Here is a 24,353-nt window from a genome sequence, read left to right on the forward strand (position 1 = left end):
TAGTCCCCGGTACCGGTCGAAAGGACCGAAAGGGTAGGCCAACACCCTAATATGCTAGGCAAGGTACCGGTCGACAGGACCGACGGGTAGGCCAGCACCCTGATATGTTAGGCAAGGTACCGGTCGATAGGACCGAAAGGTAGGTCAACACCCTGATATGCTAGGCAAGGTACCGGTCGACAGGACCGAAGGGGTAGCTAGTACTCAGATATGTTAGACAGTATGTGTTATGTATGCTATGTGGTATGATGGGGGAACTTACTATGCTTACAATTTTCATTTTTGTTTTCAGGTAACTCTTCATTGAAGGGGAAGGAGTCGACACGGTAGTAGCACATCACACACACATGATTTCCGTATTATGAGATTCTTGGGATTGTACTATGATATTGTTACTATTTTTTTATATGGTTTTGAGACATATGACTATGGTTTTATGAAATGAAGTGACTTGATGACATTTTCTTATAATTGTTTTTATAAATCGTTATATCAAAATGAAATTTTTGGTCTTGAAAATTGGGATGTTACAAAAGAATAAGGAGGGAAATAAAAATGTTTACAACAGATTACCTACAAAATTTGAAAATTTTCTTTTCTGTAAGTATTCAGTAGTAAATTACCTACAGAATACCTAAAAAATTTGAAATAATATTGTTTTTCCCGTTTCCATAGGTATTCTATAGCAAACTACCTACATAATTACTACAAACTTATTTTTTCTAGCTATTCGGTAGGTAATCCGTTATTAAATTAGGACAACTTTATTTTGTAGGAAATATGTCGCTATTCCGTAGGTATTTTCCTACGGAGAAACTTTGTAGGTATTTTTTGTAGCAACTTACCCCCTTTTTCTAGTTGTGGGTTTCCAAAATCTTGGACTTACGCAATTGGGTTTTTGTTTTCTTGAATCTTTATTGTTAGGCACCATAAGAATAACACATATTAGCGGGGACGCTGACCATTAGCGGCGACATACAGTTTCGAGTTGTATATCGCCGCTCAAGCAGGGCGTCACCGCTAATACTTATTAACCCTTGATCCGTGTCAATACACCATATTAAACCCCCACCGTCAATTTTGTTCCCAATCCAACGACTGATAGATGAAGTCGTGCATCGCAATAGCGGCGACGCTTTTAGCGGCTATGCCTATCGTTGTTAATGCTCGAAAAAATACGGCGAGATATTCCCTCTACGAGTTGTCGCTACTGATAGCCATGTGTCGTCGCTAATACATCCTTTTTGCTGCTAATACCCATCGCCGCTAATGCATTGACGGGATATACACGACATAAACTTTTCCTCTTCTGCCTTCATTTGATTTCTGTCGATTCCCAACAATTCCACCGCCAATTTGCGACTTCCCTCCGTCTGCTCCGTCAGATTTTACTCCTATTCATTCTATTCCGTCGAGGGCCAACTTTGCCGGCGACGGGAAGTGTAATACTGGCGACCACATGTACAATTTCTTCTCCTTTTGGCTCAATTTCACTTTCTTTTTGTCGATTCCCACTGATTTTGTTGTTTTATGCTTGAAATTTTGATGTTGGCCGAATTTGGTTGATTTCTGATAGAATTTGACCGGAAAAGTTATTGTTGGCCGGAATACCGCCACCACCACCACAGAGGGGGATCGTGTTCGTATAGCAATGCATGTTTCAAAGAAGTAAGCTATGATATATTTAATTGTTTATTTAAACTATAATTAATCTAATTTTTAATGTTAAATAGGACATCACTTGAATCGAAGCATTTCGTAAGGCTAATACTGATCGTCAGAGGTATTTAGTAGTCCTGCAATCGAACAATAATACGTAAATGGTTAATTTGTATTTTCATGTAAATGTTTATATTTTATTGAATGAGTATTTTAAACGGATGTTGGATTAATATTTTGGAATGGAATGATGTAGGATTAACTCAATTAATATCATAACAATTTTTATATATTTTATATAGTTTTTTTCAATTTTAATGTGAAATAATGATAAAATATAAAAAAATACAAATATCGGCGATGTCTTTAGTGACGACAGTCAGTTATTAGCGGGGACACCCATTTAGCAGGGACATATAAGCATTAATGGCGACATTTTGATTATCAGCGGCAAAGCATCAGTGGCGGTCTTTTAGTGACGGCGTGTCGCTGCTTATACTATTAGGGTTGTATGTGCACCGCTTGTCCCCGATAATACTCTAATTGCTTTTAGGGTGGGGGAGGGGGGGGGGGGGCACAAAGTTTGTTTGACTCCAAAAGCATACGAAATGGAGGATGAACCCACTTACCCCATAATAGGCTTAAAAGCCACGTAAGTGTTAGAATTTTTTTTCGGATGACTTCAGCTATTTGGACCATTTTTATTTTCTTAAAGGGCCCTTTAATAATTACTTTAACTTTTTTCCTAAAATAAGCTGATCATTACCAAATAATTATCTTTTTATTAATTATCATTACATAATATTAGACCCTTATGATTATTTTATATTTTACTTTAAATAAAACTAATCATTACATAATAAAATGGCTCATTATAAAGATTTGTTTATAGAAAAAAAATATTACTTTTATAAAAAAGTATTAAAATAAAAATATATTTATTTTTTTTCAAATATATAAAATAAAACATTTTAAACAAAAAAATTTAATTTAATTTCGGTTTTTTAGTGCAATTTATTAAAATCATTTTTATATGAAAACATAATAATAAGTGACTTCAAATACGATATAATAATAATACTTAGTTTTCATTTAAATATTTAATATCATTTTATTTTTATTTTTTGGTTTATATAAATATTAAAATATAGAGAATATTAAAATATATAGAAAACGTTGACATGTATTATTATTTGATTATAAAAAAAAATATATAATAAATAAAAAATTTATAGAATTAAATGATAAGTACGAGTTTCAAAAAAAAAAATAACTTTTATTAATCATAAAAGCTATTAATATTATAGATGCACGGAAATTTATGTTTAAAAATCATTAATAAAGGGTATTCTAAAAAAATCTGAAATCTGGGGTCCAATTAGTAGAACCCTTTCCGGATACCATTTACCTCATAACCCGCAGAACTAGTTACCATAGTGGAACAGAAGAAGAAAAGGTCAATTTAGATGCTAGTTTTTGAACGAAATCTTAAGTTCATCAGGAAATACTAACCGAAACTTAATTACCTTTTTAAAGTCATTTAGCCAAATGAAAATACTATAGAGTTTTAATAAACATGTAATTAAGGTTTTTAAGTTTTACCGTATACTAAAAAAATAGGGATAATGACTTGAAAGGGTAACGAACTTTTGACTTTTTTTCACATTTAGTCACTAAACTTTTTTTCGTTATCTATTTGGCATTGAACTATTGAAACTGTTCACATTTTACCCTTATGACCGGCTGTTACCGGTCATAAGGGTAAAATGTGAACAGTTTCAATAGTTTAGTGGCAAATAGATAACCAAAAAAAGTTTAGTGATTAAATATGAACAAAATCGAAAGTTCGTTTCCCTCTAAAAAGTTCAATGAGTAAATGTGAACAAACTTTCTATTGTATTATGTTTTAGCAAATTATTTATTTTTGTTAAATTGTAGCAACATTTGTTGATAAAGAAATCTATGAAATAATAAAAAAACCCTTGAAAATATATATAAAAAAACAAAAAATCGAAACCAAAATAAAAAACCAATGGTTTGACATTTTCCAAAATAAAAAATCAAAATTTCCAATAAGATTTATGTTTTACAAAAAAAATGAACCATTCTCACTGATGTGAGTTATGACCATTGGTTTGGCATGCGGAATTTGTGACATCCCATGAATACGTAGTTACAGCATCGTCTGAACTCGTAATTCATAGTAAGGGGTTAGAGTATCATCGCATGAATACGTAGTTACAACATCGCCTGAACTCGTAATTCATCACCTACAGGTTATGGGTCTGCTGGTGTTTCCACTGGGTTGTCTAGAATAGTCCGTGGTCGCCATTTATACTCTGGTAGATGATTACATCGCCACATTGTCGGTTAAGGTTATGGTATCTCCTTTCATCCTACATCACCTATTCATCATCATCTATTTACCTTTCTATCATCACCTTTCTATCATCACCTATCTCTCATCATTTTATTTCATCACATACTAACTATTTCATCTACTTATGTTTCATCCGCAACATATTTGTAGATATAAAATAAATATACCGTTTAAATCTTTTAAAACATGTATAAAATCGTTCATCCAACATAGACAACAAGTATTCAAATAATATGCACACATAGCACGTAATTTATATAAAATACTTCATATGTATGTGTAAGATGAAAGTAACTATATATACCATAAAAATCCCATAAATGCTTCCTAACTTCAAACCTCAAGGTTTACTCTACTAAAGCTTCATATTCTCGGCTCTCTGGACCTAGATGGGTCCAAATTCCTAACTTCAAACCCCAAGGTTTACTCTACTAAAGCTTCATATTCTCGGCTCTCTGGACCTAGAAGGGTTCAGATCTATAACACAAACTTGCAAGAGGGGTTTGAGGCATTCAAAACCCCAAAGATGAAGTGATTCACGCCCTAACCCCAAAATGGAATCTACACAATAGGGAAGGAAAGAGGTTCATTTTTGTACCTCATAATGAAGCTCCTTGCTTGAATAACTCAGAACAATAACCTTCCTTGGTCCCTCTTGCTGGAACTCTTCTCCTTTCTTGCAAAATCACACCAAAAAGCTCAAGATAGCTCTTCCTCTCACTCTACACACTCAAGCTCGTTAAGGTTCTCACTTATGGGAAAGGTAGTCGCAATTGAAGGCCATAAGTGCCTTTAAATATGGCTCGGACCCAAAGATTTAGGGTTTCTGCCAACAGCGTGGACTCGTCGAGTCCATTCATTAATCCGAGTCATCAGTCGCGACCTTACTTGACGAGTTGAGGCGTCAAATCGTCGAGTCTCTCTTTTTAACTCAAAAGAAAAATACTTAAATTATGATACCTGGAAATCCGGATGTTACATTTTGTTTTTTTATTTCATAGATTTCTTCATGAACAAATGTTGCTACAGTTAAACAAAAATAAATAATTTGCTAAAACATAGTACAATAGGAAGTTTGTTTACATTTAGCATTGAACTTTTTAGAGGGAAACGAACTTTCGATTTTGTTCATATTTAGTCACTAAACTTTTTTTCGTTATCTATTTGTCACTAAACTATTGAAACTGTTCACATTTTACCCTTATGACCGGTAACAGCCGGTCATAAGGGTAAAATGTGAACAGTTTCAATAGTTCAATGGCAAATAGATAACGAAAAAAAGTTTAGTGACTAAATATGAAGAAAGTCGAAAGTCCGTTACCCTTTCAAGTCATTATCCCAAAAAAAAAATATATATTCCGAACCTATAGAGTACTCCTAACCAAATTTTAAGAAATAAATCTCATACAATTCGAACAGTGGGAAGTTCATTTCATATCTTTTTTTCTGTAAGCTATAACTGTAGGGTCACTTTTTAATTGAAAGATGGTTGACACTTGACAGTCTTGATGTAGGTTAATTATTCCGTCGTCCTATATCTATTTTCCAAGAAACCATAATTACTATCACCATGTTCATATATTTCTATTAATAACAAAATAGATTGCATGGTAACAAAAGAAAAGCTAAATAACTTGTATTTCCATTGCTTCAAAAACCCCAAGAACATTAAGGTAGCTTTCGGTTTGATGCGAATCCATAAAAATATAGGTACTAGCAAAATATTAACAAGTCATACATAATATCATATTATCATAGAGTCAAACTGAAGGAAACTAGTTCTAAGCTAATTTGACACGCTCTCGATCTCCGTGTCCTCCTCCATTGTGATCAACATAGACAGAAACTCGATATAGTTCCTGCTGCCTGTACGAAAGATTCTTTGAGACAGAGTAACCCCATTCTTGCGGTAAAACTCTTGTTTGATATTCTTCATATCAACGTCTGCCCGGGTCACAATCACACGAGCTAGATCTTCTTTTCTGGTCTCATTTGCTTCTCCTGGTACTTGCATGGCCGCTTCTATGACCTATATATATACAACAACCATAATCATATCGATAAATTATATGATACACTATAGTGTTTATCCTAAAACCATTGTTTTTAATTTTTCAATTCTTAATGATACATGAGGGTTGATATCAAACCTTGCAAAAGTAACTAGACGGTGAACACAGGCATTGTAACGTGTCCTTCATGATCGGGTAAGTTGTCCCAAGTTCCTAGAAAATGGAAGGATGATGAAACACGTGGATACATACATACGTCATGATTACAGAGCACGAAAATATGGAATCCTAGCTTCATTGCAATTAAGCTTACGTCATAAAGGGAACTTCCAGTTGTTTCTTGGTAATGCCGGAGCACAGACTTGATGTGGAGAATGCTCCTAGATGCTAGAATCATCACGACGTAGTCATCCAAAAGAGGGTTCTCAGGGACACTCAGGACAGAGAAGATTGTTAAGGCATCAGAATTGGCATGCTTTTCGTTAACGACAGAGCCTTCGTCACGATACCCACGCACCAATGCAGTGAGAAGCTGTTTATTGTTTAGAACACCACATGCACAACTAATAATCAACGGAATAGACGAATAACACCGTATGATCTAAAGTTTAGGCAGGTTTATGTTTAACTACCTTGTGTTCGATTTCAGCGCTGGTGATATAACGAGCAACATCTTCATCGAGGTTAGTTTTAAATAGGGAGTGATAAGCCTTTTTAATTGCCACTAGCTCATATGATGATCTTGTGCATGTGATTTCCATGATGACGTTATATGATGTAGGCCCAGCTAAGAATGCTTCTCTTATGTAAAATGCATCGCGTTCCCATGGATCTTGTGACCAGGCGATGTATAACTTCTGTAAACAACGAAAAAATTACGTTTATATCGTATTTATTATACATGTAATCACAACTAAGTTTGTCGAGCTGTTCAATAAAAAAATAATGAAGGAATCATGGCAAAGAGATGATACTTAGACTTACATGAAAGAGGAAGAAATCGTCCTTGTTCATCATATTGATTTTAGGCTGAACCATTTTCCGGAACCAACGACACACCTCTCCGTAGAAAAAAGTAGGTTCGAGCAAGGGATAGAACAGCAGCAATAACAACAGCATTAACCATAATATACGAACACTGAGTAAGATGGAAATCAAAAGATCAGCTGGCCGAGCTGTTTCCATAATTAACAAGAAGAAAGTAAGGTTTATTTTGGAAACGGATCTTGCTACTTGTTAGACTAACTACAAGACAGAGTAAAAGTTTAAAAGAAATTTCCGATAACAAAATTCTAATGTGACCTCACATCACCGGTATGCCAGCCACTCACATGCCAACACATCACTCACTCTCACACTAATAATTTTCGTTTATATGTAGATAAATATATACAACAATATTATTTTAATATAAAATAATATTCATAATTTATACTTATAAGTTGAATGTTTTTTAAGTAATACAAAGAATGTACAGTAAAAATAAGTAGTATAATACTCATATAAGTAAAGTTAGAAAGAGTTTATAGACTATATTTATAATTTTGATTAATTTTTAATTATCCATAAAAAAGTTGGGCAATAACTATAAAAAAAATCATACATTATATATATATATATATATATATATATATATATATATATATATATATATATATATACACACTAGCCGTAGACCCACGCAAAGCGGCGGCGAAAAATAGTTTCTCATTCGGCAATAAGTTCTATACGGAAACATGTTAGAACAAAACATATGCATATTGTTATCGATCGGTTTTACGGCAACAAATAAATGTAACCCTCGCAATACAAAAGAAAATAAATATTTTGGTGTATAATATACGTTTATAGTCCTCCATTTTAGAAATCAAGATACATCCATACAAAGTGACTTGCTTATACCTTTATTGGTATTGATAAAGTTAATAAAATGGAGAATCAAAGTTAATCTTAACAACCCGGTTTGTTTGATACAGATAAGTCTAAACGGATATATCCTATTATCCACTTTACTATCTAAAGTTTTAAACCGAAAAAATAATAAAATTAATACAACCATATTTCATGGAACATGAATAACAAATGAAATACTAATTTTCTATTAGTCATAAATCATATATAAATATTTTTTCTTAATATTAAACAAAGCATTTGATTTTACAACTGACTGGTCAATTTCGATTAGAGGGCATAAATAATAAATAAAGCTTAAAAAAATTACAAATAAAAGGGCCTATATAATGGATTATTTGTTTTATTTTAATTGGATAAGAGCTCGGGTCAAATTTTTGGAAGAGATAAGATTGCAAAGGTAATCAGATTAAAATTTAATATTATTTTATTCATGATTAGTTGTACATTACGCTTAGAGAGTTGAACGTCTTAAAAAAATAATATTATTTTATTGGATCTATTTATAGAAATAGTAGGATTTCTTTTATAAGTTAGTAAAGATATATATATATATATATATATATATATATATATATATATATATATATATATATATATATATATATATATATATATGGTTCCTCTATTTGGATTTTTATAGTTCAAACCTTAAGTCTATGAGATGCATCGAGTCCCTCTCTAGACGCGTTATGGGTCGCCAAATACCATCTTTGGTATACGCCAAGAGGGCTTGCCAAGATGCCTCATCGGTTCACCAGCGATAAGAGAGAAGAAGGAGAAAGTGATGGTGATAGGTGTTTTTTTTTTTTTTTTTTTTTTTTTTTTTTTTTTTTTTTTTTTACTATTTGACCATTTTTTTTCAATTTGTTCAAACAAAATTTCTACCAATTTTAATAAGAATTATACAATACTTGGGACGAGTATGAGTAGGTGTGAATGGTAATAGAGATTTATACTACCGGAAGCACATGACTCACGCTTGGATCATGGGAAGTCGCAAGGTTACCAAGAAGCTAGTAATTGATTCCGTTTTATTCAAGTATGTCATTACCATTGTTTCGGTAATGACTAGTAAGATGGTTGTTATTCCGACCCTAACGTTCATATCAATTGAGTCTGACTACGATGAGAGGTCATCGGGACACGACCCATCGGTTAGGTACAATAGATAAATGAATGTATTTATCCTAAGAAGAAGAAGGAGTCCACAATAAGGATTTATTTTGTAACTTGAAGGTTACGATTGAAAGTCCAACAAAGTATGAAAAGCAGATGAAAGATTGAGCATCACGGTTAATAATAAAGATGGAAATTTAATGTAAGGACTGTTTCGTTGATGATTCCGGGACCTAATCATCCTAAGGGGGAGATAATTGTAACGCCCGTAGATCAGGGCTAGTCAATTTATAGACGATAAGCGTCAAAAATGAATTTTTGATAGAAGAATATTTAGAATGAATAATCTTAACTAAGTTATAGTATATGTTACAAGAATTCTGTACATATAAATAACGCCGAAATCCGAGTTATAACGAAGAAGTTATGACCTGTCGAAGTTTCGCGACAGAACTGGCACGACACAACGCGATGTAAAAAGTGAATTTACTTTAGAGCAATATTTAGCCTTATCAATCTAAATGAAATTCGTAGAATACGTTAAACCGTGAGCGTGCATAAAAAGAACGTCCAAATCTGATTTTGTATGAGGAAATTATGATTTTTCTAAGTTTCGACTTAGCAGTATGCAACCCGAATACTTGATTTGAGACCGAACGGTTTTTAGCCGAAACAATCTAAACGAGAATCGAAGATCTCATTAATTGTAGTGAAACGATAAAAAGATAGGCGAAAACGGACGTCAGATGAAGAAGTTATGAATTTATAACGGAGTTTTCCTGTCCCGACCCACTAAAAGTAAATAATAAAAAATAAATTCAAAATTAGCCGACGGAGTCTAAACGAAAGTTGTAGAGCCTAGTCTCACCTACGCGGGGATATAAAGAACGTCGAAAATGGAGTTCGTATGAGGAAGATATGAATTTTTGAAGTTTATTAAATATTTTCGAAATTAAATTTAAATATAAATTTTCGATATTATCCAAGGGGGGAAGTCATCGGGCTTATCCAGGTTACGCCCAACGTAAATCGTGAATCCAGACCCTATAAAAGGGAGTCGAGTGCAGTCGATTCATTTGCTCATTTATCTTCTTTCTCTCGCGTTTTTGCATCGTTTTTCGTGCAACAAATATCCCGAAGCCCCGGTATCATTCCCGAGCCCCGAAGCAAGTCCCGAGGCCCCGAAGATCCCGAGAAGTGAAATTCCCGATCCGAAGCTCTGCCCGCGAGGAGCCCGGTTTTTGTGAAGATCTTCCAAATCTACCGAAGAATACTACTTTACAAGCCGTAGTGTTGTCCGATCATCTTCTGATCAAGTGACTGTATAGTTACTTTCTTTTAACACATAAATATAAAGTATTAGCTACGAAATACGTGCTATGTGTTATATATTAATTGTCTATTTGAGATGGGCTTGGAATTGATGTTTTTATACGGGTCTTAAATGATTTAAATTGTGTTTGTATTTATATCTACAAAAATGTTGGGTAGATAGAATAGTTGGTGACGATGCGACTTCGTGCCTATTAAGTAAAGCCTTGGTGACGATGCGACTTCGTGCATATTAAGTAAAGCTTTGGTGACGATGCGACTTCATGCCTATTTGATAAACCTTGGTGACGATGTGACTTCGTGCCTGTTGTATAAACCTAGGTGACTATGAGACGTAGTGTCTATTGTGTAAACCTTGGTGACTATGAGACGTAGTGCCAATTGTATAAACCTTGGTGACTATGTGACGTAGTGTCTGTTGTATAAACCGTGGTAGCAAATGGACCTTGTGCCAATTCCTTAGGTAAATCCTTAGGAATGAATGAATGAACGATAGTGGATTCTTAGGGTAAACCCTTGAGAAAATAAAGGAGATATGGGGATGGGTATTTGGGTTGATAGTTTGATAATTGAATATAATAAATGTATTATTGTGGGTTGAAAACCCTATATGCTCACTAGGCTCCAAAGCCCGACCTACTCAGTTTTCTTTGCATTACAGGTAATGACACAAGGGTATAAGTTGGTGGACTTGACGAGAGATTTTGGATTATAGATCAGTAGTTATAAATAACTGTTGTAAGGTTTATTTTATATTGTTTATGCTTTTGGTCTGTATCGAACATGACATCCCGAGGTTTTATTATTTAATGAAAATACATTATCTTTGAGAAATGTTTTGATAAATGGTTATCATATTTTTGTTTTTGGGAACAAATTCCGCAACAGTTTTCTTTAAACGATTACTCTGATTTTAAAAATAAAGCATAAGCAAATCGGTCTTTTCTGGCTGTGAAATTTGGGGATATCACAATTCGTTTCCCCAATCCACCATTTACTCGTTTCCCCAGTCCTATGTCTTGTTCTTGATTAAGAATCCGTAATCGGGTATCAAACAAATCTTGAAAAACATTGACTTGTTCAAATTCCTTCCATGAAGAGTGTTTTTATATTAGGGTTTTTCTTGATTCTCTGCATTAGGTTAGTGAATGCAATGACTAATATTAATCCTAATGGGTTTGGGGATCTAAGATCTAAAAATGAACCCCCTATGACCTTTAAATACGATAGAATAGACGAGGTAAAATGAGAATGTTCTTCGATAATGCCTTTAGATACTAACCAAAAACCCTACGGAAAAAGAATTTACATATTTTAATGACAAAATGTTGGTTGTTAATGGAGATTGGTAGAAGGAGTTAGATAAAGCCCCATTAATGCCATTTGATGATCATCACAAACTGATTAGGTCAGATGGCTCATGAGATCCAAATTCATCATTGAACTTAGTTTCCTTCTAGTGTAACACCCAGAATCAGAAAGACCAAGAAAGGAAAGGAAACCATAAGTCAAAGGAGTCGACTCATCGAGTCCATAAATGAACTCGACAAGTCGGAGCGGGATCCGGGTTGTAGAATAAGTGACCGACTCGACGAGTCGGCGAGTGGACTCGACGAGTCTGGCCTGAACGAGAAAAGCCCTAATCCGAGGGTTGCACCCTATTTAAGGAACATTACACCCTTCCCCAGCCTCTTTACCCCTCTTCTGAGATCCAGAGACCCTAAATCGTGAAGTGAAAACCCTTGGAAGCAAATTGGAACCTAGAGAATGAGTTTGTGAAGTGATATTGAAGATCAAGAAGCTTGGAGCAAGGGGCTTTGCATAGATTTGGATTACTCTTCAGTGGGAGGTCAACTTTGAGGTAATAAGTTGGCCTTAATGCATTTAGATCTATCTTATGTATGAGATTTGGAGCATTTTGGGTATGAATGAGATCCATGTCTAGTTAGAGACCTAGATCTGAGGTTGCTACCTCAGATCTAGACTTGTAATGATCCAGAAAGTCATAAAGTTTATGTCAATGAGTTGTTGGTGAAGCCTCCTTGTCATAAACCCTAACCCTAGAGTGTTTTAAGACTATATCTCTATGGTTTCACGTAAAGTTTGCAACTTTACGTGAGGAATAGATTTGGGAGGAGTGGATCTATGAGTTGGAGCCCCTGCATGGCTCGAAAAGCCACTGTATGGATTAAGAACCGAAGCTACTCGGCGAGTCACATGGGTGGACTCGGCGAGTTGTATGAAGATAGGCAGGAACTCGATGAGTTAGAAGAACAACTCCGCGAGTCTGTTGAAGAATCTCATGGACTCGACGAGTTGGATCGCAGAACCTCAACCTTTTCTGGTTAAGACTTAGATCGGTGAGTTGAGTGGTGACTTAGTGAGTTGGATAGGATGGGACTCATAGATCGTTGAACTCGACGAGTCGGTGGGGTGACTCTGGGATTTGGGTCGTATTGTGAGGGTTTCAGAGCATAAGGACTCGACGAGTCAACGGGTTGACTCGGCGAGTAGAGTCAGTCAGGAAAGTTGACTTTGACCAGGACTCTGACTTTGACAAGAATGGACTTAGTTGGCCTCTAGAGTTCTGTTTGGATCTAAGTTATATAAGCATTAATATTGGTAGCTCAGGGAGCTAGTGGAGCAGCGGTTCAGAGAATTGTCGGACAGCAGCCAGAGGGTTATCAGCAAGTTCAGCAGTGCAGGTGAGTTTCCCTTTGTGTGAATGGGTCTACGGCCACAATGCCGGCCCATGTAGTTATGAGTAGGAAGACCCGGGGGTTAGCCCTAGGCACTGTTTGCTAGCATGATATTCGGGACCAAGGTCCGATGTCAGGAGGGTGCCCAAGGAATGGTTTGCATGATAAAGTATACTTGTTGTCTGTGTGATGCATGTATGTGCCTGGTAGGAAGGTGAGTGTGGGCGAGGTCCCGTATCTCACCAATAGTAGGGTATGGACGGTGTTCCATATCTTATTAGTAGCAGAGCAGGGGCGAGGCCCGAGATAGGTATGGAGTGAGTGTGGGAGTGGGCCCGTATCTCACTTACAGTAGGAGCTTGGACGGGGTTCCATGACTCACTAGTGACAGGATAGGGGCGAGGCCCAAGACAGGGGAGGACTTAGGACAAGAATACAGTAGGGTACGTTTATTTATGTGTTATATGCTATTTGTATTATGTGGTTAGCGGGCGGGGCCCAGAGACAGGCGGGGCCTAAGAGAAACAGATTTGTATCCGAGCGGGGCTCAAAGCCAGGGGGTCATGGTAGCGGGCGAGGCCCGAGGTTGGGGGCGAGGCCCAGTATGTGATGTATGTGTTTGTGCAGGGTATGTGGTAGGTTGGGGAACTCGCTAAGCTTCGTGCTTACGGTTTTCAGTTTTGGTTTCAGGTGCTTCCGGTAGCAGAGGGAAGAGCTCGGGGTGATCGCATGGCACACACCATTGATTCGTCATCCTGGGATGTTTTACTCTGATAATGAAAATATGTTTTTGGAATTAATACTCTGAATTATGTTATGGTTTATGATATGTTTTTATGAATATGGTTTTATTAATGATTTAAAGAAAAAAATCGGTACGCATTTTCGGGATGTTACATCTGGTTAGTGATGTGGATCGATCCCATTAATCTAAAATCTCAGTTAGCATCAACGGGATCTTAGAGGTTACAATAACAATTCCAGGATTGTACAGAGCAAAACCTTGTATAGGTGGAGAAGTTTCAGGAAGAAGAATAAAGGGAAGGAGACGAACTAAAAGAGAGTGAGAGAGTGTGAGGTTAGGGGGATTTGTTTTCTTTTTTTACTAATAAAGTGGGGGTGATGGTGGGCTCCACTTTATTTATTATAACATTAATATTAAAACAAAAGATTAACTATTTAAGAAAATGGAAAAAAATTATAATGGTATATTAGTCATCTTAAGTTTAACGGAGACTAAATCTACATACAAAGATGCTAAAATGGACCACCAACCCAAAAACGTTGTGGTTTGGACCAAAACCTAGAAAGAATACATAGCACAATGATCGTTTTTGTAATTTTGTCTTAAAAAAGTAGTCATTTTTTTCTACATAAAATTTAGATTTTCAAACTTTATTCCAACCACTACAAAAACACACTTAAACCTCTACATTTCTAAATTTTTCAAAAACAACATGATTTCACCTAACCAACCAAACCCCCCCAAAAAATAAGAAAAAAATATTCGAACACCAACAACACATCTTCACCAAGCCTTTCTTCACCAATTTGTTAACGACCTTTATTCGATCAACTCATCTATGCACCTATAGGTTACCATTTGTGACATCCCCAATTTCACGACCCGAAAAAAATCTTTCTTTATGCTTATTTTAAATAGAGCATTCTTTATAAATGTGTAATTTGTCCCATAACAATTATAACGTGAGATAAAATCATTTCCGAAAAATGTTTTCTCATTGATTATTAAAATCTTTGGGATATCATCATTGATACATAAATATAAGCATAAACTTAACGTTGCAAGCCTTACAATAGTTCACTATTCTAATGGCCTATACTACTTAAATCTCTCATCAGATTTAAACTCATCATCCATGGGTTTTCGTATCGCTATCTGTGATACTACGAAACTGAGTGGGTCTGAGTGGGTTAGACTGGGAGCCTGGTGAGTATAAAGGGTTTTCAACCCACAATAATATAATTAATTTGTTTTAATTATATATTTCACATAAAATAATTAAACACATTACCCATTCCCGTTATTCTTATTCTCCGATCCAAAGATACTGATCTCTAGGGACCTGTCCTAAGGATCATCGTAAGGAACGAGTAGACAATACTGCTTCAATGATTCCTTACCAATACATATCAATAAGGCAACCATGAGGGGGATAGAGTACATCATATGAACACGTAGTTCATTACACCTACAGGTTGCGAGCTTGCAAGTGTTCTACTGGACTATCTAGAATAGTTTGCGATTGTCATCTATACTGTGTTAGATGATTACATCGTTAGTACAATAGTACTATAAAAGTCATGGCCTTTTATCATAATTTTTCATCTCTCATCACCCTTTACTACCTAATATATTATAAGTATGAAAATACGTATATGGTTAAATCAAATAAAATCATGTCATATTATTTCGTCTAACACAGAGCATCTTAATTACAGATAATAAGCACATATAGCATTCAATTATCTAAATACTTCATATTTATTTGTAAGATGAAACTAACTATGCATACACTTGCTAAAGTAGATGACTGGTAATTTAGGTATCTCTTCGCCTAGCACCTTAGCTTTTGCTTTTGAAAGACCTAGAGATATAATTATCATTAAGTATTAGTCTTTGTTCCATAATTATTGTACTATAATGATGATAGTCTAGATTCATTAATAATCCCAACGAATACTACTCTATAGTTGATAAGGTATAACCAGGTAAGATCATATCAAAGGTAGGGTTTGTTTGGTATACAAAGCATACAATTTGGAAATCTTACATTAAACATCTCACTAAATCTAGTGTAACATCGGATTCCTGGTACAATTTATATTTTTGTATTTTTTTCTCATTTTGCCTTGGACTCGGCGAGTTGGAGGCCCGACTCGCCGAGTAAGAGCAATTTTGGCACGAGACTTGAGCGAGGGACACGGCGAGTCGGGTCCCAGACTCGGCGAGTCCGTGCTGGACGAGTAAAACCCTAACCCGGGTGTTTGCACCCTATTTAAACGCTCCAAATTGGCCTCCCTTGTCCCTAACACTTCCAGAGAGCTGTAGAGCGAAACCATAGCCCCCATATTGTTCTTGTGAGTGATTTTTGGCTTTGTGAAGAAGGTTGGAGTTTAGAAGGAGAAGGAGGAGGTTGAAGAGTGCAAGGAGGGGAAGTAGATCCGGATTCTACACTGTGAGAAGCTTCCATTCAGGTAGAAAAGTCCCTACCTTGATCACTAGTTCATTAGACCCCCCTTTTGTCCCTAGTTGGTGGTTTTCAAGCCCTAAAACCTCAAACTCCATGTGTTTATGCTCTATGCTCTGAAAGAACTTCAAATCTGGACCTTATGGACGTCTTAGAAGTGTAAAGTCTCTGTTGTTGAAGTGATTGAGGTCCCTATTGAGTGTATGACCTCATAAAGAGCTTGGAATTTCCTTTTGAAGCTCATAGGGCCATGCATGCATATAAAGTTTTCAACTTTACATGATAAGCATGCCCTAGGAACCTAGATCTATGGTTTGGAGACGTTGCATGTCTCAGATTTGTTCTGTATGAGAAAAGGGCTGAAGGGACTTGGCGATTTCCAAAGTGGACTCGGCGAGTTCTATGAAGATGGTCTTAGACTCGACGAGTTGGATGAACAACTCGGCGAGTCCTATGAAGATTGCTTAGAACTCGACGAGTTGTTCTTCAAACTCGGTGAGTCATATGATCTGTTACTGAGTTAAGAGGGGTTTATGTGTAGAAGGTCCAACCCTTCGTAGCTGCACGCAGAATTAGCAATTTAATGTGTAGCAATAGTCCCAGAAACCCAAATCCTCAAGAAGGATGCTCTGGTGAGGATTTGGAAGCGAGTAGGAGATCTGCTTGTAGGAACTCGACGAGTTGTTCTCGGACTATAATGCAATAAGTATGAGTAGTTTATGCATAAAAAAATCAAATCTTATATCCGGTCAATGACAGGTTGTACCACCTCAATAGAAGGAATAAAGTATAAAACATAAAGCATGAAATACAATTACTCACTGCACAATTAAACCTTATCTACGTTCATTTGACTGAGCCCTTGTTTGACCCAGCCCTCTTTTATCACTTACGTTCAATGTTGAATCCTGATTTTCCGCCGTATCCGCAAATATCTCTGGAATCTCGCCCACCTTCCCCTATAACTGGCGTGTTTTTTCTCTTTCTCAAAAAACCCTAGCGGCTCTTTTTTTTCAAAAACCATTCCATTATTCCTCTTCTTTGTATAGTCTCTCACAGCCCCACAAACTCGAACATTGCAAAACCTTTGTATCTACGTAGAAGAATCAAGACGTGGTTTCTTCTTTTTTGTTTTTATTTGGAATTTATTGGAAAATTCAGGGAAAGATGAAGATGCTTGCTCTATGTTTGAGAAAATTGTTGTAATTGAGACGTGAAAGATGAATCATCGGTGTTTCCATTCATACGATAGCCTCCTTGTAACTACCGTCTCTGCCACTGCCAAATCGGTATTGTTTCCATCGTCATTGTTGGTTCATCGAATCACCCATCCCTAATTCATGATCTCGCCTCCTCCCATGTATGACTCACGGCGGTCAAGAAAATACCCATCAATTGACGAATCACTTTATGTGTGTTTTAATTTTTTTCGTTTATTTCGTTGCAGGACAGAAGTTTGAAAGAACAAGGCTTTGGCGGATGACGAATCTCTCAAATCCCCTGATTTGAATTTTCAAATAACTCTCTAAACCCTACTACCTCCTTCGATCACTATGCAGGTCCTGTATCTTCTCTTTCTCTTTTGTTTCTTATATTTCTATTTCTATTTCTTTTATTTCCTGTCTGTTTCAATCATAATCACAATGTCGTTAACTTCTATTTTATTGGATTTTGGTTTGGTTTTTACTATGATTCATATCATGTCTCAATCCATTTCTGATGTATCTTCTGTATGCAAGGGCTCTAATTTGTTCTTATATTTTTTTATTAGGGCTTGATGAACACGAGTAGATTTTCCATCTTTGATTTTTTGTCTTTTACTTTCCATGTGCACTCTAAGATGCATAATTTACAAAGTGTTGTTGTTTAAATGCCCAGGTTTTAAATGCGCAATGTGTGAAGGGTTGACTCTACCATGAAAGGTAAGATTTCAGCATTCATAAACCAGTAGGAAGCTGGGACAAAATAAAGAATAAAAGAAAAGAAAAACATTTGGTGGAATTATAGAGGGAGACAAAATCCAACGACTAGTAGGGTGGATGATATCATGACAATGAAGAACCAAACTATGTAGAGATGTTGAATTTTGATCATCAGCTGCATCGAAATTAATTGTAGCAACCATTGTTCTGACATGAACTTTCCTAGCCTTATGTTGTTGAGGATTGTTCTTGGGGATTACAGAAATAGCAATCTACTTGTGGCTGATATACTAAAAAGATCTTGGACTATTGAAGTATTCTGGGGAGCTTATGTACAGGGTTATTGAGTTGGGTGCGCCTTACTCTTAGAGAAAGATGTTAAATTCACCCATAACAAGTAAGGTTTTTGAGAGAGGGGCAAAGTCATCCAATAGGGGGAAGAGCCATCAAACTTTCGTGTAGATTATCCCAATATAACCAGAACACTGAAGATTGCTCTTTATCATCTTTCAGCACCGATAATTAGATTGTAGATTTAAGAAATTTTATATGTCCAAGTTTATGTTAATATTAAAGTATCATGTGTTAAATGCTCTTTTCATAGTTTCTTTTTTATAGGTAATATGAATGATTTTTTCAACTTTTTGGTGTGAAATAGTTGCACTTATGCTTAGCAAAATAAGTATGTTTACATTTAATAGGATAATTTATTTATATATTGTTTGTTCTTAGAGGCTCAAATGGAGACCATTAAAGAGAAACCAATTGATTCGGAATAGAATTGTTGATCTACCTACAGTTTCTGTGATGGAAGATGCTCAATGGTCTTCAAGTTCAAGAATTTTGGCTGCTAAAATGCTATATATAAGTATATTTCTATTATAGGAATAAATGTATGTATATTTACAAAGTGGTGATGTTTGTGTGAAAATCAAGAATGTTTCTTAAATTCAAAGCTTTTATGGTATCATACTTAAATCTCTCCGAAGAAACTCTATATTTATTGAAAAACATTCCAACTACTTCAACAAAAACCATGATTACGTATTGTTTGACTATGTAATAGAAAACTGTACAAAACACTAATTTATATCAATATGGTGTTTAATAAGAGTTGGTCGTCTTGTTGAACCTTTTTAGCATTCTCATTCATACAAAATTTGTTCTTGAGTGAAGACAACAAAAAATGTATATTTTTTTTACATTGCAATGCCAAAAAATGGAGTAATAACTAATAAACATACAATATAAACAATTCTAATCACCGAAGTTTCAAACCTCTTTGTTTTCTATTAGCATACATTTTAAATTTCAGCTTCAGTAAACATTTTAAATTATAGAATCAGTTTGAGCAAACATGGAGTTTAATAAAGACATTACAACATATAAACATCGAAATACACTAACGTTCTAATATGAAATAAAAAACAATATATATCATTGCTCTTAATATATTTCTCAAATTAAAATAATAATTTACAATATGGTTATAATATATATTTTTTCTAATTTTCATCAAGTCTACAAATAAAATTTGTCAAGGCAAGGAAAATATAAATACTATATAAAATGTATTAATCATCATGAATGCTATTTTACGGCCAATGTTATTTAATTTGATTACAATAAAATGAAATAATGTGACTTTTTATGATTATAAAAAGGATACATATATGATCAATGAATGTCTCGATAAAATTTCAAACCTAAATAATTAGATATTTTTTTGTTTTCCTAAATACTAAAATCATTCTGTAATTTTTAATTCTAAAACCTATAACAACCGATTTTCATACATTAAAAAATATTGTTTTCATCTATTATTTCTTCATTTGTTGTTTATATAAAGTTGGACAGGATTACGAAAACCGATCTTCACTCCTTGTACTAAACATTAAAGGTTGAAATTTGTTGTTTCAACCCCCTAAATGATCCCGAATGGTCGGAAAATACCTTAGCTCATGATGTAGCCAAGATCTTTTACTTATTTGCCTTTTGTATTGTCGGACTATGTAGCCAAACCGAAGCAATAAAATTTTATACTAAAACAAGAAGTTTTAGTCTCCTAACTTTATGTGTCTTGCCCAGAGGATATCACGTGCTAATATAAAAATATTGTGGAAACCTGACGAATAATTCAACGACGGTGAAGTTTATATATTGAATGTGGACATATGGTGTATAAAGAAGTGTTATACAATTAATAATGCACGAACAATCTTGTGTTTATGTATATTTATAAAGAATTCAAACTTTTCATTTTGAATTCTTAATGATTTCGTTTCTGCTAGCATTACTTTTATTGATAATTTTGTAGATGTAAACTTTTTGTGCAAAACATTAAACGCCTCTAGAAACCAATCTTCGAAAGAAATATTTGTACCCGTCGCTTGGCGCGGGTAAACGGCTAGTATATATATATATATATATATATATATATATATATATATATATATATATATATATATATATATATATAAAGTTATTAATTTTGATATTTTTGTAATTAATTGTTTAACTTTTTGAAAGATTAACTAGTGGTTACAAATTAAATTCAGCATGTTAGTTAATTTGTTTATGCTTAAGTTTGAACATAGTAGCTTCAATTTAAAATGTTTCATCCTCAATCAAATGAGCTAGCCGGACATTATTAATTCTTTAGCATTATGGATTGTGAACTATTGTTTTTGTTGTAAATTTCTTATCCATAAATCAAGGTAGATATGAGCTGTGACAAAATATTTATTTTTTTATTAGTATTTTATTTTATTTATTTTTTATTGATTTTTTTATTTATTTATTTTTGATGATGATCTACAAAACAAATTTTATATATTACCATAAAGCTGTCGATCATCCAAAGTTTGTAACTACATCCCATAACATATGTTGATATGTATATATATTTAGTAAAAATATAAATATTTATATTAAAATTTCCAACGCATTTATATAGAAAATAGATATAATATTATTCTTGTTATAACTGAAAAGAAATGATAAAAAGTTAAAATTAATAAGAAAAACGTTAAATGTGGGGGAAGTAAAATAAAAAAGTACTCCTCGAAGCCAGATACCATATACTGCAACCAAAGAGACGCTACCGCCGCCACCACCTGTGCTGCAGTGTCTCATCCCTTTCACTGACGTCAGCCTAGTCTCTTGAATAATCATCAAAAGTTTTTTTATTTATTTATTTTTTATTTATTTTTTTGTTTTTTTTAAGATACCTATAATGAAATATTATTATTTTGATAAAATATTAATCGTTATCTTCGGAAAATCAAATTGAAATGGATTTTTAAACTCTACTATTAATTTATTATGGTCTCTTATTTAAAGCCGTAGGATTTTTGCAAACCAAAAATATTTCTGAAAATTTTCTTTTGTCCACTACTTTGTCACTTTGTATATTCATCTTTATATTTATGTCTTTCATAGTATATAAGAATAACACGGTCGAAATTATGCAACATAATGAGAGATAAATTGACAACTTATATTTTAAACCGTTTTCACAATGAAAATATGTTTCTCTATGCATCCTGTTTTTGGTAGGTCTTTATCAAAAACACTCTATCATTTATAGGATCGGCTAAAAATACACGGTAAAAAAAAATAAGTGCATAATATTCATGCGTTGAAAGCTTGAACAGCCAATAAAAAGATACCAAAGAATGTTGTAGTTGTAATAGATACATATGCAATATTTGTCTTTTGGTATTTTATTTAAGAACGATCATTTTTTTAAAAGTAGATTAAAACTCACGTTAAACGCGGGAAACATATAAAAAAACATTGAATTATAAACATATATTACATCATAAGAAACATGACAACTAAAAGTAGATTACCATAGCTATTTTAAATTCATTAACATACATTACAATAGCTATTTTAATTTCATAACAATTAAAAGAATAAATAAAAAAACTAATAAATCATAGAATCTCTAAATATTACTAAAACAAAACCTTAAATTCTTCAATGAAGAAACAACCACCCTTGATTGCATTTCCCTCCTTTAGTCTTCACCTTAGGATCATTTTGCTGACATCATCCTGATCCAAAAAAATACACACGCCTCCCGAATAAAACTTCCTTCTTACGATTCATTCCTAATTTTAGGTTTTCTCTCTACACAATCAACACAATTAACTCCCCATGAAACTCAATAGATATGAACCATAACCCCTTCCTTCTTCCGATATGCGTAACCCCATTGATTTCATGTATACATGGAATCGATCCTATGTGTTCTACTTTTGCTGATATGGAATCGATCCTATGCGTAACCCCAAGAATTTCTGAGGGGCACCGCGTCGACCATCAATGATTTTCGATCCTGTGTGTTCTACTTCAGATGCAGATGAAATATGTTGAAGCTCGATTAGGAGATCGAGTTCTTTATGCAGATAAGATTTTGAAAACCCTAATTTCTTAATCAATTACAATTTCAGGTCATAAGTATAGTTAGAGATTTGTGGGAAAATGAAGCTGATCTTTGTGCATATTTATGCAATATTCAGCAAGAAAGGCTGACTGGATCTTTTAAAACTACTGGTTACACCATGTTGTTTTTAGAGGCTTTACTTGTCCCCCTACATTGTTTTCAGAGAGTGACCGATATTGGTTCTAAAGTTCTCCTTTTGTTGATATCTACGCTAAATGACCAATTTCATTCAATCATCATAGCTACAGATTAATTGCAGAATTGATTTTGGTCTGAGAGTTATTTTAACTTGAAATTCAGTTGATAATGTAAAACAAGTTCCCTTATTTTGGGGGTACTTTTAGCGTTTTAGCCTTTAAGCATTCACATATTTAATTGATAAATGTAGAGCAGAGAGAGCATAAGTTATTATACAAACATCCAAACGAAAATGGTATTTTAATGAGATAATTGTTTATTAATTGAACTATTTTCATGGGAATCACATGTGGTTTTCAAGTGCAGAATTGTGACCATCAGTTTCTTTTGCTTGTGATGAAGGTACTTGATTGATGGAATACAGGTGATGGATATGAAATGAATGTTCATGGTGTTAAATATTAATTTCAGATCCTACAGTGCTGATTTTGATGGAGATGAAATGAATGTTCATTTACCACAAGATGAGGGTCATGACTATGCAATGGTAATTAAGTATATTGTTTTCATTTTATATCTATTTTTTTTACGACTTTCAAGAATAATATTTTGTTTCTATATGTTGTCAATGAGTAGGTACTGGTGTTTCAAGGTGGAGCAGGTTGGAATCTCTAACCACAAAAGGGAGATGAACTTTGTAATTGGTGTTTCAAAAATAGGTTAGTCAAATTTTTTCCTTCTTATATCGAGCTGATATTTTATTAAATTTCCAATTCAAATATGTATTGATAGATATGTCAATTGATCAAAGATGACTTTTGTCACATTTTTTATTAAAATTTATATGTGGGTACATATGTACGATCTATAATCTTGTGGATATCAATCGATCTCTGATAGATTTTGTTCTATGCATCAGGGAATACTTTTACATTATCTTTTATGCAGTGAGAACCATGTCATGCAGTTGTTGCCACACCTTTGCTTATTGCATTTGAACTGCCTCTTTGCATCTATCTTGAAAATAGCCATGGTATGACAACATATGATATTATTATATTAAGTGTTTATAAAATAATACCATGTATATCGGTTCTGATTCCATACTAATTTTGTTTTATGCAGTTACTAAGCCTCCACCTTTAAGCCTGCAAATTGTCTTCCTTCCTCCTAACATTTGAAGTAACCATTCTGACATATTTTTTCCATCTTTCCTTCACTACAGGTGTACCATGAGTTAGACAAGAGGAGAACCAATCAATAGTAGTCCTGCACTTGAGAATATAAGTGCAAGTATTTCAAGGAGCTGATCAATGATATGCCTGCATTTAATTTCTAAATTGTCTCATGTACTAATGATTATATGCTTCAATCATTCGTCCTTTATTTTTCAACTGTTGTGAATTTAAAGAATTTAAAGAAACATTTTCATGCTACTTGATAAATTAATTTAAAGAAACAAGAAAACCTTTTACTTTTATTATAGGTGCTTCACTTGCTGTTGTTGTGGATGCTA

At 34.2% G+C, this 24,353-nt stretch overlaps 1 protein-coding gene and 1 long non-coding RNA gene across 3 annotated transcripts; one reads left to right on the forward strand and one right to left on the reverse strand.

Moving 5' to 3' along the window:
- Positions 1 to 5,665: 5,665 nt before the first annotated feature.
- On the reverse strand, positions 5,666 to 7,295 carry LOC145069616 (annexin D4-like). The gene is made up of 5 exons (XM_079016568.1): positions 7,036 to 7,295; positions 6,684 to 6,908; positions 6,365 to 6,583; positions 6,190 to 6,264; positions 5,666 to 6,068 (listed from the first exon to the last, which is right to left on the reverse strand). The coding sequence occupies exons 1-5, from the start codon at positions 7,234 to 7,236 to the stop codon at positions 5,826 to 5,828; spliced, it is 963 nt and encodes a 320-aa protein (XP_078872694.1). The 5' UTR covers positions 7,237 to 7,295; the 3' UTR covers positions 5,666 to 5,825.
- A 9,981-nt stretch (positions 7,296 to 17,276) lies between these two features.
- Positions 17,277 to 18,888, forward strand: LOC145069764 (uncharacterized). Of its 2 annotated transcripts, none has more exons than XR_013689667.1 (3): positions 17,277 to 17,684; positions 17,772 to 17,883; positions 18,203 to 18,888. It is a non-coding gene; the product is annotated as an uncharacterized LOC145069764 (long non-coding RNA). The 2 variants fall into 2 exon arrangements; XR_013689668.1 differs by having other exon boundaries at positions 17,277 to 17,613.
- The last annotated feature ends 5,465 nt before the right edge of the window (positions 18,889 to 24,353 follow it).

This window comes from Lactuca serriola, chromosome 8 (assembly GCF_051521515.1).
Source record: "Lactuca serriola cultivar US96UC23 chromosome 8, Lser_US96UC23_V15, whole genome shotgun sequence".
NCBI lineage: Eukaryota > Viridiplantae > Streptophyta > Magnoliopsida > Asterales > Asteraceae > Lactuca > Lactuca serriola.